Raw genomic sequence first — 11241 nt, 5'->3', positions numbered from 1 at the left:
ACTTGTGAGGAGCCCATCTCTTCTCAGGATCCCACCTGGTCTCTGTCCTGTGTCATTTTTGTTTCTCAGTTTGTGCTTTTCAGGTGAAAAAGATTAGATCAAGTATGTGTGTGTGTGAATAACCTCCTTGTTAAATACTTAAATACATTTTTAAAACGTATAAAAAAGTGCTATATTAAATAGTTTCTTATTATGAAAAGGATAAAGGGGGTGCCAATAATTCTGAGTCGACTGTAGATTACTGACGTTATAGACATCGTTAGATAATAGACATAACATTCTTTACAGCGTGATATATAGCGATATATATATATATATATATATGCTTCTATGTAAAAAAAAAAAAAAAAAAAAAAAGTTAAGCCGAATAAATGAGATGGACATTTCCAAAATTATTGGCACCCCCTCTGATGCTGAAACGGTTCAGAAAACAAGCAGGAGACGACGGGGGCGTGTTAACAAGCGGTTTTATTAGATAAAAGTTAATACAATTCACACACAGCAGAACAGCACAGTGAACTCAGCAGTTATCTCAGTATCTCAGCAGATCAACCTTCAGGCCTTTAATCACAGCACTTGTGTGGAGAGAAAAAACATAACTGCTGCATATCGCTGCTCTCAAATTTGCACTTAAATAGCATTAATATTTGGACCCTTTTTTTGGTCCTTAAATGAATTTTTTAAATCATTATTAATAGACTTTATTACTTTATAACAGTGCTGTTAGTATTAGGAATGTTCAAGTAACGTCAAATAAACCTCAAGTCTCTCAGCGGCTGATGAAAAGCTCAGAGGCTCGTATTATTATTATTATTATTATTTTTCAGGCTGTAACCGTTTCTAACTGTGGAGGATTGGTGCAGTTCATGTCTCACTGTTTAAGCACCGGAAGCTCGTTGGGTTTAAAGAAAGCTTGGGACATTCCCATGGCGTAAATGTAGACTTTAGAATCCACCACAAGTTTCTCCTTCTTCAGTAACTCTATACAACAGAGAGAAGAAACATGTTCAGAAAGCAACGTAACAGGATGATGTGACGAGAAGCCGAGCGTCATGAAGTGCTTATTCTTCGTCTATCCATCGTCTATACCTGCTTTATTCCTAATTAGCGTCATGGGGACCTGCTGGAGCCTATCCCAGCACACATTGGGCGAAAGGCAGGGGTACACCCTGGACACCCAGGTCATCAGTCCATCACAGGGCCACACATATAGACAGACAACCACACACACACACTCACACTTATGGGCAATTTAGAATCACCAATCAACCTAATGTACATGTTTCTGGACTGTGGGAGGAAACCGGAGTACCCGGAGTAAACCCACGCAGGCACGAGGGAGAACATGTTAACTCCACAGAGAAAGGCCCCTGCCTGTTCGTACCCAGGACTTTTTTGCTGTGAGGAAACAGTGCTAACAACTAAGCCTTCTATCACATTCAAATTTTTATTTTAGTAATGAAGACCTTGTTTAATCGTTTATATTCACAAGACACATTAGCTCCTTACATCTCATCAACTTCTACATGGTTTTCTTTGATCAATAACCACACATTTTTAGAATCTATTATGTTTTGATAGCCTCCTGGTGGTCCTGTGACAGGATCCAGCGCTCTCATTGTGGCCCGGGTTCGATTCCTGGGCAGGGAGCTAAGTTAACTCTCAGTGCCGGTCCCAAGCCCGGATAAAATGGGAGGGTTGCGTCAGGAAGGGCATCTGGAGCAAAACTTATGTTTTAGATGTTTTGCTATACATCTGCTTCGTTTGTTACGGTGTCTGAGAAGTGCAAAACACAATAACAAATCCAAAAGCACAAGGACAATTCAGAAAAACCAGAAAAAGGTAGGAATAGTTTGTGAATGGAATTCTTCCCTCTGATTGGACGAGACATTGATTAAGATTTAAAACATGATTTGAAGTGAAGGCAGAACTCCACACATGTACAAGAAATAAAGTTAGATACACAATTTCCTACTGCTTGTATATCCTGAGTGACAGATGTCTCATCCAATCGGAGGTAAGAATTCCTTTCACAAACTATCCCCACCTTTTCCTCTTTGTGTTTTTGGATTTGTTCATTTGTTTTCAGATTTGCTGTTTTGTTTTGCACTTCTTGGCCACCGTAGTTTCTATAGAAACGTATCACTGCGAGCACATTAATGTAAGCCTGCCTCGTGCAGCTGAACGTACAGTTATTTAAAATAAATAATTAAACAAATCTGACCAATCAGATTTGAGAATGCAACAGCACTGTGGTATAAACACCCCTATATAAATGTTTCAGATAAAAATAAAAAAATTCCCCCTCAAAAAAAACCCATTAATACACAGAAAGGGGAAATGACCTGTGACGTGGATGACCTCTACCTCAAAGCGGTGGTTTTGGGATCTCTTTATTTTGTTTTGTTTTTAAAAATAGAGGAGCTGTTTATGAAAAATACTTGATGTTTTCTTATTGTTGTTGTGTAGCTGAAAACAAAATGGCCATCTGGAGCACCTCCATACATACAGGGTGATACTAAACATTTGTGATAATATTCGGTTTTCAATTTCCGCCTGCTATTTTTTTTTGTTTTCTTTTGTTTGAAGCAACAAATAAAATAAAATAAAATAAAATAAATATACTACAATAATCACTGGCACAATTACAGCCATTTAAAAAAAATTGAATATAGCACTCACCATCTATTTTCTTCTGAAATTCATCTAAAGGTAGAAGAATCACATCGACAAATTCTGGAGGAAAAAAAATAACAAAATAGGTTTAAATAAAATTTTTAAAAAATAATAATAATAATGCTTTTATATATTTTATTATTTTTTAAGGAAAATTTATTTTACCTCCATCACCTAGAAAGGACCAAAGAAAAAAAAATATATAATGAAATTAGTAATGAGTAAGGACGCTTTGATGAAGATTGTGTGAGAATAACAGAGCAGACGATGATGATGATGATGATGATGATGATGATGAGGAAGACAGATGCTACACTGGAATCTTACCGAGCTGCTGAGTGGGGCTGATATTTTCGAGATCATCCCCATTAATGTTGACCATCACGATGTGTGTGCTGCCGTTAGACAGACCAGGATCGAGGCATGTGACTGAGAAAAGGAGACCGAGAACAGAGTGGGATTGATCTCTGAAAGACTTTGTTGTTTTTCTGTATTTATTTTAGCAGAATCTGTGAGACCTTGAGTGTCATTTACACCTACAGCTCAGTATAAAAGTCTCATTTAACTTATATATACACACACAATATAAAGTATATTTATACCAATTAGGCATAACATTATGATCACCTGCCTAATACTGCGTTTGTTTCCCTTTTGCTGCAAAAACAGCTCTGACCTTTCGAGGCATGGGCTCCACTAGATCCCTGAAGGTGTGCTGTGATATCTGGTACCAAGATATTAGCAGCAGATCCTTTAAGTCCTGTAAGTTGCGATTCGGGGCCTCACCTCACAACTTACAAGACATAAAGGACCACTTTTGATAGATACTGACCACTGCAGACCGGGAACACCCCACAAGAGCTGCAGTTTTGGAGATGCTCTGATCCAGTGGTCTAGCCATCACAATTTAGGCCCTTAGTCAAACTCGCTCAAATCCTTATGCTTGTCCATTTTTCCTGCTTCTAACATCAACTTTGAGGACTAAATGTTCACTTGCTGCCTAATATATCCCACCCACTAACAGGTGCCATGATGAGATCATCAGTCTTATTCACTTCAACTGGCACTGCTCATAATGTTATGGCTGATCTGTGTGTGTGTGTGTGTGTGTGTGTGTGTGTGTGTGTGTATATATATATATATATATATATATATATACACATAGCAGTCATCCAGTCTCCGTGTTACCTGGTGTGACTCCCACCACCTCTCCCTTGTAGCCCGTCTCCTCCTTCAGCTCTCTCAGTGCGGCCGTCTCAGCGTTCTCGTTCTGGTCAATCAGACCTAACACACACACACACACGCAGTGTCAATCAAAGGTAAGTCACGGGTAAAAAGATATTGAGGTTCTAAAATTTGCAGACCTGCAGGAAACTCCAGAGTGTAGCATCCCATCGGCGGCCTGAACTGTTTCACCAACACCACACAGTCCTTATGCAGAGTTCTCTTCAGGATGGCGATGATCCCCACACCTACACTGACCAAAATACCTGGAATCAGTAGTGTTTTTGTGTGCTGGGCTTATTCAGTCTACCAAAGTCACCAATCCTTGACTACAATCATCCATCCATCTGTCCAATCACCCACCCACCCACCCACCCTTCCATCCATCCATCCATTCATCCATCCATCCATCTATCCTACCTTCCATCCACCCTTCCTTTCTTCCATCTATCTATCCATCCATCCTTCCTTCTATCCAGCCATCCATCCTTCCTTACTTCCTTCCTTCCATCCATCTATCCATCCACTCTTCCATCTATCCTTCCTTCCATCCATCCATCTATTCATCCATCCATCTTCTGTAGCACTTATCCTACACAGAATTACAGGGAATCCTATCTGGAGTCCAAGGAGTCTATCTGGAGTCTTAGATGGGGTACAAACCTATTGCAGCACTCAATCTCTCTCTCTCTCTCTCTCTCTCTCTCACACACACACACACACTCCAGACAATTTGGAGATGCCAATCAGTCTATAGTGCATGTCATTGGCCTGGGGGAGGAAACCAGAGAAAACCCTCAAAGCACTGGGAGAACATGCAAACTCCACACACACACACACGCAAAAGAAAATAAAGTTAAAGAAGTAAAAGAAATAAAGTTAGATGCACAACTTCCTACTTCTTTTATATCTTGAGTGACAACTGTCTTGTCCAATCAGAGGTAAGAATTCCATTCACAAACTATACCTACCTTTTCAATCAATAAACCAATAAGTTACTATGAAAAGTCTAAGCTCTAACACTGGACTTATCTTCCAGTTGATGATATTAAACACATCTGATGATCTAATATTGATATGTCATGCATGAAACCTCACCATCTACAACAGTGTTGGTTGGTCTCGTTGTTCTCTTCACCGTCTCCCATATTCTGCAGGAGAGAAGATTACAGAATACACTGTTAAAGCTTTCTGTGTAAAATAAAACCTACAGCTGCTTTACAAAACACAATGAAACAGCAAGCTTTGGGGCAGATCCCGGGGCAGCTTCCTGATACGACACAGGAGCAGTATTACACACTGTACACTCAGGACTACAGAAATGTGGACGTCTAGAGTTATACCAGGAAAAATTGGCAGAGAGAATATTTCCTGAAGTGAAATGTGGTGGTAGCATCATGCATTTTAAGGCTATTTTTCCTCCTCAGAATCTGGGCTCCTTGAAGGGAGATTAACTGATCCAAAATACACAGAATATAACAAGATAATCTGCTTTGAAAGCTGGTAGAAGCTTCAGCTGTCAGCAGGACTAAAAGGTCAACATTTTACAGTGACCAAGTCAAAGTCCAGATCTGAATCCTGCTGAGATTCTGTGGGATTGTTTGGGAATCTCTGTCTATAAAAACCTCGAGTGTGACGCAATCCTGCAACTAAGAATAGTGTGCAAAGCTGCTGGGGACTTTTTGTCCTCAAAGTTGATGTGTTAGAAGCAGTAAAAATGGACAAGCGTAAGGATTTGAGCGAGTTTGACGAAGAGACAAATTGTGATGGCTAGACGACTGGATCAGAGCATCTCCAAAACTGCAGCTCTTGTGGGGTGTTTCTTGTCTGCAGTGGTCAGTATCTATCAAAAGTATCCTTGAAGTCCTGTAAGTATCCAAGGTGGGGTCCATGAAGGCCCCAAATCGCAACTCACAGGATCTGTTGCTAACATCTTGGTACCAGATAGCACACAGCACACCTTCAGGGATCTAGTTGAGTCCAAGCCTTGATGGGTCAGGGCTGTTTTGGCAGCAAAAAGGGGACCAACACAATATTAGACAGGTGGTTATAATGTTATGCCTGATCGGTGTATATATCTGCTCACAGATAATGAATTTCGTTTAAGAGCATACTGAGTTGCATTAAACAAAAATTACAAGCTGTATGAAGTCATTTGTAACCCAGATGATTGTGAGGACTTTTAAAGGGGTGAATACTTTAGAAAGACACAGTTTTTACCTGGTGTTTCCAGACGGATCCACATAGGTGGTCTTCTCAAGCTGAACCCACTGTCCAGTCGCTACAACCTACACAAGAAGACGTTTATATATATATATATATATATATATATATATATATATATATATATATGTGTGTGTGTGTGTGTGTGTGAGAGAGAGAGAGAGAGAGAGAGAGAGAGAGAGAGTAAGATGATCAGGATTGAAAACTAATATTTAGATCCGAGTATAAATGATACCAGTCACAGGGTTTGGAGATTGTTTACCTCTTCTTTGACTATATGAGGCTTTGTGCAGTTTTTCTCCGGACAGCTCATGGTCTCTGTGTAATCTCTGTACACACACACACACACACACACACACACACACACACACACACCAAGCAATGATCTAATCCGACACAGAAACTGTATTTCATCGTTAAACACAAAGATCTTAATAGGTGAAAGTTCACTTAGACTGCTAGTTCCGCGCTAGTTCGGCTTTATTCAACCTGTTTCAGCCCTCTGAACTAGTTACATACTTGTAAAATACATCAAGCGTTTAAGCTGTAAAATAAAAAATATATATAACTATAATAAATGTAAGAATACTGATGATACTCACGTGCAAGGATCCAAAGTTTTGTCCCAATATGAAACGGCCACCCACTGGTGTATCCCAAAAACATTTCCCCTCTCAACAGTAACTATTGTTTTAAATTTAGTATAATATTTATATTTATTGTATTATATTAATGATTTCTCCTCTAAAATAACATTTACATTTTTATACGTATACGCAAAAACACGAATAACTGTCTGTTTGTTTGTTTTTGTAAGCAAAAGGAGCAGTAGGAACTATAACCTAGAGTTGTTGTTGTTGAGCAGGACACATTTAATGTTGCACAATCATCCTGACTGTATAGCATTATGAAGAAAGAGCAAGTTGCTAATTGTCAGTTTTCGCTTTGGTATCCTTTATTTAAGAAACATACGATTAAAAGGTAAGTATGCAGTCTTTTCATGTTTATAAATCTCTTAATAAGGTGTTTTAGTATGTTCCAGGAGGAAAAATGAAGACTTGTTGTAGGTAGCTAGCTAAGTTAGCACACGCTGCTAAGTATGTTTACGGTGGCTATGACATCTCAGGGCGGAATAAAGGAGTTTAGTGTATAATATTAGTGTAAGGGTTTTAAAGAGTTTTATTTAACTTTATCGTAGTGAAATAATTTTAAATGACTTATATGTAGATATTCAGATGCTTTAGATGTTATTTTTATTGTTTTGCATATAACAGTATATTTTTTTGCCTTTTTGTAAATATCTGTTATATTAAAAAGTCAATAATTTCACTCTGCCTGTCAAAAAGATTTCTAAAAAGAAACTTATACATAATATATGTCACAGTCTGTAGGTTTGCAAACGGTAAAAAAAAATCTAACCCTTAAAACAGCATATTATTTATTCAAGAAATATTGGGTGGGGGGGGGGGGTATTGTCACAGAACAGGAGAAAAATATTTTTTTTATTTAATATAATATCATATTTGTTTCTCTTTTTTTTAAAGATGCAAAATGTTATTTATCAACACCATATGATTCCAAAATAAATTAAATTAATAATAATTCTGTTTATATAATTATTAATTATTATTTACTCTATTATATAAATACAAATAATTAAATAAATATTTTTTTATTGTTTCGGTTTATTATTAATGACTTCTTTTAGCATGCCATTTCACCCTGTTTAAAATGTAAAAAAATAATAATAATAATTATTATTATTATTATTATTATTATTATTAACATGACAAACATTTTTGAAAATAGAATTTTTTAAAAATTATGTAAATATTTTTGTAAATATTTTCAGTTATAAGATGCAGCAGATGTTGGTTAATTAAAGTAATAAAATGTATTTTATTTAAAAATATATCAAATGTGTTCATTCACATCTGGCATAGAATATATATATATAAATATATATATATTTTTTCATTTATTTTTATTTATTTATTTTTTTTTTATACTGATTTTGTGTTATTACATTATTATTATTGTTATTATTGTTATTATTTACATTTAACAAATTGTTCCTTAAAAAAATATCCCTGCGCATGAAAGAGTTGTCATGGTGCCTCGGCTTCCATCATACTGACTTAAAATAATAATAATAATAATAATAATAAAATGTGTTGATAAATTTGTGTTTTCCCCATAGCTTGATTCTTCCTCTGCCTCAGAATGTAATCGAGTACCTTTTGGATGACGGGACGTTAGTGGTTTCTGGAAGGTGAGAATTTTTTAATTAATAAATTAATTAATTGAAAGCTATATCTAATTAGTTCAGATGATTAAGCTGTGCATCATATTTGCAGCAGCGACAACAACAATCAGTCTTCACAGAACAACAACAGCGGCTCAGAGGATGAGGACGATGTTCAGGTGGGTGACGTTGGCTTAGAGACCAAAATATGGAGTTTGCTGCTGTTGCTTTGTCATGTCTCACTCCACAGTGGTGGTTAATATGAAGCTCATAAGAAAGTAGACACTTAGGACTTTAAGAGTTTTTAGTGTTTCAGAAGGATTTCTGTTTATATATAGCCTACTAGGGGCGATCTATTCATAGAAAAGCTTCAGGATTGTATGTTCGAAGTAAATGTTGATATCGAACCCATTTCTGCTCTCTGAGATGCTCCAAGTGCTTGTTCATCTAAAAAGCAGCTCAGATTTGCTCTTCAACCAGTAAAATTCTGTGTACGGTTCTCCAACAGAGGGAAAAACACACGTCTAAAACACACTGAAAGCCGACAGACTCGTTTTATATCAGACTCACAGCCTGAATGTCCCATAAGTCCATGTCCATTACACCATTGTACTGGTAACAGTGGTGTGAACAGCTCTGTAGTGTTTACAGTATGAACATGATTGAGGTCATTAACACTGCTCTAACTCCAGCTGTGACTGAATCAGAGTTAACGTCCTTTCAGCAGCCTGATGTGGCATGTTGATTATTTTTCTGTAACATAACACTCCTGAAGTGTTTAAATCTTTATTTTATGTAACTTGGCATTGTTTTTAAACCTTGTATAATTGGAAATGCTCTCTCTCTCTCTCCCCCCTCTGTCTTCCTCTCTCTCTCCCTCCCCCCCCCTCTCTTTCTCCTCCTCTCCCCCCCCTCTCTCTCCCCCGTCTTCCTCTCTCTCTCTCTCTCTCTCTCTCTCCCCCTCACCCTCTCTCTCATTTTCTTTCTCTCTCTCCTTCTCTCTCTCTCTCTCTCTCTCCCCCCTCACCCTCTTTCTCTCATTTTCTTTCTCTCTCTCTCTCTCTCCCCCCTCGCTCTCTTTCTCTCATTTTCTTTCTCTCTCTCCTTCTCTCTCTCTCTCTCTCTCTCTCTCTCTCTCCCCCCCTCACCCTCTTTCTCTCATTTTCTTTCTCTCTCTCCTTCTCTCTCTCTCTCTCTCTCTCTCTCTCTCTATTTTCTTTCTTTCTCTCCTTCTCTCTCTTTGTCTCTCTCCCCTACCCCCCTCTCTTCCTCTGTCTCTCTCTCTCTCCTCCTCTCCCCCCTCTGTCTTCCCCTCTCTCTCTCTCTCCCCCCACCCGCTTTCTCTCATTTTCTTTCTTTCTCTCCTTGTCTCTCTCTCTCTCTCTCTTTCTACCCCCCCTCACCCTCTTTCTCTCATTTTCTTTCTCTCTCTCCTTCTCTCTCTTTGTCTCTCTCCCCTACCCCCCTCTCTGTCTCTCCCTCTCCCAGTGGTCTGATGATGAGACAACGACAGTCGTCACGGTGAGCATTAACACATCCTACCAAAAGTTTCTATGAAGTAAAAATTCCACAATCTTATTTCCACAATTCTGTGAAATTCTATGATCTTTCTGATCTTTCCTGCTTCTCACTCTTTTTCCATCCTGATCTTTCATGTTTATTGCTATTTTGCGACTGAGTGAATGTTTAGAAGTTTTCTTTGATATTCTCCAGGCTCCAGAATTCCCAGAATTCAGCTGTGAAGTTCAGGAAGCGATAAACTCCCTGGGCGGACGCGTCTTCCCTAAACTGAACTGGAGTGCTCCACGGGTGAGCAGAACCCTCACATCCTCTCTTTTTACACTAATATGTTATTGTTTAAAACATCAGTGTGCACTAGCAATGGTCATTTCGATTCAGTGACTCTAAATCTTTTGATTCATTTACTAAAATGATTCGTTAAGTGACCCTTGTTAATGTAAATGGTGTTTAATATCAATCTTAACCATAAATGTCAACAGCAGAGGTATTATATTTTCCTATAATTTGCCAGCTGCTTAGTTTGAGGGAAAACTGTGACATTTGCATTCATCAGTTTGACATGATTTATATTCTGTTAGATCATTGATTGTTAAATATTAATAAAGTGGGATTATGCTTCATGCACGGATATAAAACTTCTCCAAAAGGCTGCGTTCTCTTCACGGCATAGCTCCGCCCCTTCTGCTCTTCTTAAACCAGTAAAACTCGCAATTGAACTGAAACTCACTACCGCTTTTGTTTAGACTCAACCCTGATCTCGTTCAGTAAAAGGCGTATCCGTTCAATACGTCCATCCAAGAGTGCCTTTAGCAGGGAAAAAGCTGACATAGCACTCACACGTTTTCCACAGGTGGGACTTACATGAACCAAAAAACGTGAGTCGTTCACTTAAAAGATGCGTTCAAAAACATTGATTCGTTCACGAAAGAAACAGCAGCACCTCTACGTAAGCTGATTCTTTATTACGTGTGAAATCGCTCATATTGTGACGTTTTCTATAACATGTTCATTCGACTTGAATGGAAGGAGTCTCTAGTTCAAGCCTTATTGACTTTTGGCTTTTACGAAACAAAACAGATGCCAACACAACATTAGTAAGGAGGAATAAAAGTTCTAGATACATTTTATATAAGATAAAATAAAAAAAATAAAAAGAAAGCTCATATTCCATTGTGTCAGTAATCGATAGATAAACAATTAGACCGCTACACCAAACATGATATTAGCACTCACCCAATCCGAGAGTCACGCTATCTGTCTATCTATGTATCTATCTATCTCTAACTGTCTGTCTGTCTGTCTATCCTCTTAGCCAGCTGGAAAAAAGGGCCCCATATTTTTCCCCAAATGCA

General features: G+C 38.1%; 2 protein-coding genes across 2 annotated transcripts in view; one reads left to right on the top strand and one right to left on the bottom strand.

Moving 5' to 3' along the window:
* Positions 1-450: 450 nt before the first annotated feature.
* On the bottom strand, positions 451-6813 carry nudt5 (nudix (nucleoside diphosphate linked moiety X)-type motif 5). The gene is made up of 8 exons (XM_058417817.1): positions 6726-6813; positions 6386-6452; positions 6121-6188; positions 4999-5051; positions 4041-4148; positions 3865-3960; positions 2683-3105; positions 451-981 (listed from the first exon to the last, which is right to left on the bottom strand). Exons 2-7 carry the CDS (start codon positions 6434-6436, stop codon positions 2987-2989), a joined length of 495 nt encoding a protein of 164 aa, XP_058273800.1. The 5' UTR covers positions 6437-6452; positions 6726-6813; the 3' UTR covers positions 451-981; positions 2683-2986.
* Positions 6814-6983: 170 nt separating this feature from the next.
* cdc123 (cell division cycle 123 homolog (S. cerevisiae)) overlaps positions 6984-11241 on the top strand; it is a 7527-nt gene continuing 3269 nt past the window's right edge. The window contains exons 1-5 of the mRNA XM_058416908.1: positions 6984-7104; positions 8324-8395; positions 8481-8547; positions 9857-9889; positions 10082-10177. Of these exons, the coding sequence (XP_058272891.1) occupies positions 7031-7104; positions 8324-8395; positions 8481-8547; positions 9857-9889; positions 10082-10177 (342 nt within the window). The 5' untranslated portion in view covers positions 6984-7030. The remainder of the gene's footprint in view (positions 7105-8323; positions 8396-8480; positions 8548-9856; positions 9890-10081; positions 10178-11241) is intronic.

The sequence above is a fragment of the Hemibagrus wyckioides genome, linkage group LG19 (assembly GCF_019097595.1).
Source record: "Hemibagrus wyckioides isolate EC202008001 linkage group LG19, SWU_Hwy_1.0, whole genome shotgun sequence".
NCBI lineage: Eukaryota > Metazoa > Chordata > Actinopteri > Siluriformes > Bagridae > Hemibagrus > Hemibagrus wyckioides.
The sequence above is the reverse complement of the archived record's forward strand: the minus strand, read 5'-3'. Positions and strand labels throughout refer to the sequence as shown.